General features: G+C 40.6%; 1 protein-coding gene across 1 annotated transcript in view; it reads left to right on the plus strand.

The window, feature by feature from the left end:
• ASTN1 (astrotactin 1) overlaps positions 1-5,152 on the plus strand; it is a 316,741-nt gene that overhangs the window by 209,595 nt on the left and 101,994 nt on the right. Inside the window, 1 exon segment of the mRNA XM_012802586.2 lies at positions 2,790-2,864. Coding sequence (XP_012658040.1) covers positions 2,790-2,864 — 75 coding nt within the window.

The following is a 5,152-nucleotide window of genomic DNA, read 5'->3' on the forward strand; positions in this document are numbered from 1 at the left end:
CATCATAATGTCTGACTTCAAATTATCGTCCAAGGCTGTAGCAGCTAAAACAGCGTGCTACTAGTATAAAGGGAGACACATAGACCAATGCAACAGAATAGAAGAGAAAAAAAGCCACATAGCTACAGCCAGCCAGGCAGACAAACACATAAGCTGGAGAAAGATATAAATGGTGCTAGTAGATGAATGAACTGGATCCCTAACTCTCATCACATACAAAAAATAACTAGAGATGGATTAAAGACTTAAATGTAAGGCCTGAAACCATAAAAATTCTGGAAGAAAACATAGGAAAAATCTCTTCTGGACACTGGCCTAAGCAAAGTACATACAAGTAAGACCCCCCCGACCCCCGCCAAACTGAATGTAGCAACAAGAAAAATAAGTAAACAGTACTTAATTAAACTTAAAAATTTCTGTATAGCAATGGAAATAATTAACAGAGTGTACAGACAACCCATGTAATGGGAGAAAATAGTGACAAAATGTACATGTGAAAAAGGACTGATATCCAGAATCTACAAAGAACTCATACAAATCAGCAAGAAAAAAAAAAAAACATCCAAAAAAACGGCAAAAAACACAAAAAAAGATTTTTTTTTCAAAAGGAGATAGACAGATGGCCAAGAAATGTGAATATGCTCAGCATCACCAATGATCAGGGAAGTTCAAGTTAAAACTTCAATGAGATGCCATCTTACCCCTGTCAGAATGGCCATTAATAAAAAGTCAAAAAACAATAGATGCTGGCCTAGAGGTGGTAAAAAGGGAATGCTTATACAGTATTGGTGGAAATTTAAATTAGTACAATCACTATGGAAAACAGGATGGAGATTTCACAAAGAACTCAAGTAGATATACTGTTTAATCCAGCAATCCTACTTCTGGGTATCTACCTAAAGGAAAAGAAATTATTTTACAAAAAAGACACTTGCAGCTGAAGGCTTATTGCAGCACAATCCGCAATTGCAAAGATGTGGAATCACCCTAAGTGCCCATGAAGTGAGAAGTGGATAAAGAAAATGTAATATATTTATACACCATGGAGTACTACTCAGCCATAAAAAGGATAGAAATAATCTCTTTTGCAGCAACTTGGATGAAACTAGAGACTGATATTTTAAGTGAAGTATCATCCCAGGAATGAAAAAAACAAATACCACTTATAAGTGGGAGCTAAATGAGGGGTATGGGTAGTCATAAAATAGTATAGTGGATATTCACAACTAAGAAGGGGAGAGGGTGGATGGGGAGTGAGGAATAAAAGTCAACTTTTTATGTACAATATACACTGTTCTGGTGATAGGTATGTTAAAAGCCCTTGAGCATTATAAAATTCATCTATGTAACAAAAAACACTTGTAACCCTTAAATCTATTGCCATTAAAAAAAAAGAAAAGAAAAAAATGTGCAGTCATCTCTCAGTTTACGTAATAGCTGTGTACCTAGAAAATTCATCCTGTATGGACACTGTGCAAGCTACTCTGTGCTTATATGTAAATGAGGTTAGCGTCTAGGCTTAGCTCATTAGAAACAAATTTTCAACACCTAGCTAAATGTCCTCCATGGCCTTCAGAAGCTTACAAGACATGGAGACAGTATTTGCTATCCAGAACTGTCCTGAGCCCCCTAAAGATAGGGCCTTGTAATGCCTGCCCCGGCCCAATCATTGTGTCATTCAACAATGGCCATGAATTTCCCAAAATGCCCTCTGTTGGGTGATGTACTCCCTGCACTGAAAACCAACCATGTTAACTCCTAATGTTAAATTTAGCCCAAACAGTAATGATGATTTATCCTTCTGACTTTCTGTAGTCCTTGAAAACTAAAGGAATGTCTACAGTGAAATTGTCAATCTTTGGGTTAGTTAGGAGACGAGCTCCACGAGAGTAAGGGCCAAGTCTGTCTAGTGTGCTTGGGCAGTAGCTAAGTTCTCAACACAAGATCTGGGTCCTACTGGCTCTTCCCTTAATAAGTAAATAACTTTGCGTTTCACTATCTGGGTTCATAAAAATATATACACTGTTTAAAAGAAATAGTTTTGTTATTTTCTGGTTCATGGGACAATAGGTAGATATCCACTAGGAGTCTTATAGTTAGGAATCATTTGCCAATTCCATTTCATTCGTTTCATGTTTGAATATGTGACATTAAAATGTCTGAAAACATTTGGAACCTATCAAAGACTCAGAGTCCTTAAACATTTTGAGTAAGGAAACATGTTGAAAACTTTGTATGAGCTGTGATGCTTGCCCTGAGAAGTTTGCTTAATTTTTCACAACGATCCATTAGGTAGATACCATTTATTAACCCTGCGTTTACGAATGAGGGAATTAGACTCAGCAAAGCAAATCATCTGCTCAAAGTCAGACAGTTGGTTCAATACTGGAATAGGGTTTGAGTCCAGAGCTATCTGAAGAAATTCTGCTGCTGCTCTTTCTTAAGGGAGGCCAAGCTACATTTCCATCAATCTACATCTGAAGGACCATGAATTATGAACGTGTGAGGTCCACTTAAGTATAATTTTACCCTACATAGATTTCTGATTGTCACGTTTACCCAAGTCCATTTTTATAGCACTTCAGTGGTTTTTACGTTGATCCTGCGCTTGGTCAGGTTCTAGGATTCAAGGCCATGTGTGAACTCACATTCCTGAGTTTCTTGGGGACAGGGGGGACATGTCTTCTCATTGCTGGGTCTGTACAACCTAGCATGGTGTCTGACACAAAGGGTGTGTTCAGCAGGTGTTTGTTGAGTTGACTTTAACTGAATGGCATTTCTTCTTTTAGGCCTTGGCCTTACACGATATTTCAGCGAGGCTTTGACCTGGTTTTGGGAGAGCAGCCCTCTGATAAAATATTCAGGTAAGTGGTCATCTATGGTCTTGCTTGCACATGTCTGCAAGCTCTGCATCTTACTTCCCACTGAACTGACTTCCCTAGCGGTGAGGCACAAAATAGCAAAGACTCTTAGTTGTTCTGCCTGCCTAGTAGCAAAAACGCTTGTCCCTAAATCATGCCCAGTGACAACATGGAGGACTCTGAAGATAAACAGATTCTCTGCGGGTCCTGGCTTCCTTCCTTGCTAGCTCTGTGAGCCTCAGCAATTAACTAACCTCTTAGAGCCTCCAGTTTCTGCACATGTTAGATGGGGGGACATTACACTCCTGGCTGGGTTGTTGTAAGGGATAATGCAGGGAGAGTCCCTGGCACAGAAACTGGCACAGAGCAGGCAGTTAACATGTCAGCTCCTGCCTCTCCATTTTGAAACTAATTTGCACCTTCTCATAGCATCTTAAGTTGTTCAAAATCAATCTCTCCTGCTCTAGCCTTCTTCTCAAAACTTTACCTCTTTTTTAATTATTATTATTATTATCATTATTATTTTCTGTCCTACCTTCCTGATAAAATTAGATGCTTCTAGTTACTCCCAGATTTCTATTTAAATACCTGGTAATAGCATGCGTTTGAAAGGCCCACGAGCAGAGGAAGAATTTGAGAGCCAGCCACGAGTTACTGGACATTCACGAAGCAGAATTCATACTACATTTTCTAGGGACACAATTTATTTCTTATCATTCATTCATTTTGTCAATCTGTCCTTCACCTAACATATCTTTGCTGAGTGCCTACTAAGTGCCAGAGGTGGTACTTGGCCTGGCAGCATGGACAGACATCTCCCTCTGCCAGGAAGCCCTCTAGTAGAGGAAGCGCGTAGTCCTGCACCAGTGGCTGATGGCAGAGGATGAATTCAGATACTGTCGCCTTTGTTGGAGGAATGGTGAGCAGCATGAAGCAAATGGAAGACTCACTTCCTTTTCACTGCATCCGTAGGGTTTGCTGAGTCTCACGTCCGCTGAGTTCCCTGCCACTATCTCAAGCCCCCTACCAGATCCTCTTTGTCATCCTCTCCTGGCCTGTGTGTGATTTTTTGCTCCTGCATTTGCCTCCTAGTGCTCACTCTTCTGCAGAGCTTCTGTTGCTCCTCCTGGTAGCTTGGGATGGACTGAGCTTGGCCGCCGTGGTGTTCTCCTGAGGCATGCTCCTAGCTAGTGCAGATGTACAGAACCACCCCCTCAGTGGGCCTGCCCTTGCCCTTCTCTCCCCAGACTGTCCCTTCCAGGGCAAGCTGGGTCACATTAATGACACTGGCTGCAGGGAGCTTTTGAGGATTTGTGCTGTGGGAAATGCCAGCTATCTTCCTTAGACTATGACTTGGACATTAAAACTTTCCAACAATGATTTATCGTTTGGCTGACTTTTTCTCCTTTTCTTCTAGTCCTGGTCCTCCAGGACCTTCAGAGGATGATAAAGACAAGACAGGTGGGAAGCCTGGTGGAATCTGGCTGATTCATGTGGATAATTGTCCTGTTCCATAAAATTCGGAAACTAATACTTTGAAAAACAAGGGCCTTCATGAAATGACTATTAAAGTAGAACCTGAATAAAAACTGTGTTTTCAACCCCACAAAATGCCATTTCCCCCCACAATTATTGGCTGCTAACTACATGTGATACTGAAGTACTATAGCAGGGACCAGTTGTGGGGTTTGAGCCATGAGGTCAACTCTCTCAGGAGCCAGGGTTAGTCAGTAAGTCATTACAATTCTGGTCCCTAACATGACAACAAATGGGTCTCTCAAATGAAAGCAATGGGTGGTGGTCTGCTTATTTCAGGTACTAGGAACTTTAATTGAACCACTCTATAATATGAGTGAACCACCTACCAATGGCCACTCTGGAAAACTTTATGACCTGTTCAGTGATTATAATTAGCTATTTACTTGTTCCTCTGTTTGCTCATGTTTTAGCCATTTCACATTTTCCTGAACTATGGGGTAAAATATAAATCCTGATATTTTATAAAATATAAATCCAAATCTTTCCACTGCTGAATGCCAGCATACTCCCTTTAAATAAGCTGCTCATCTCCTATAGAACTTTCCATTCTCAATTGATTCTGTCTTCTAACTAACTGACCCATTGTCCCCAATCACTGGAATATCCTCCACATGGCACAGTTGCTCAAACCCTTTCCTCTAGCAAGAATTCACATTCTCCTCTTAATATAAATACTACTTGTTTTTGTGGTCCAGAACAAGTCTCAACTGAACCCAAAATCTACTGAACACCTATTGCAAAGCACTGTTTTA

This window comes from Otolemur garnettii, unplaced genomic scaffold, assembly GCF_000181295.1.
Source record: "Otolemur garnettii isolate 467f Iridium unplaced genomic scaffold, OtoGar3 scaffold00016, whole genome shotgun sequence".
Taxonomy (NCBI): Eukaryota; Metazoa; Chordata; class Mammalia; order Primates; family Galagidae; genus Otolemur; species Otolemur garnettii.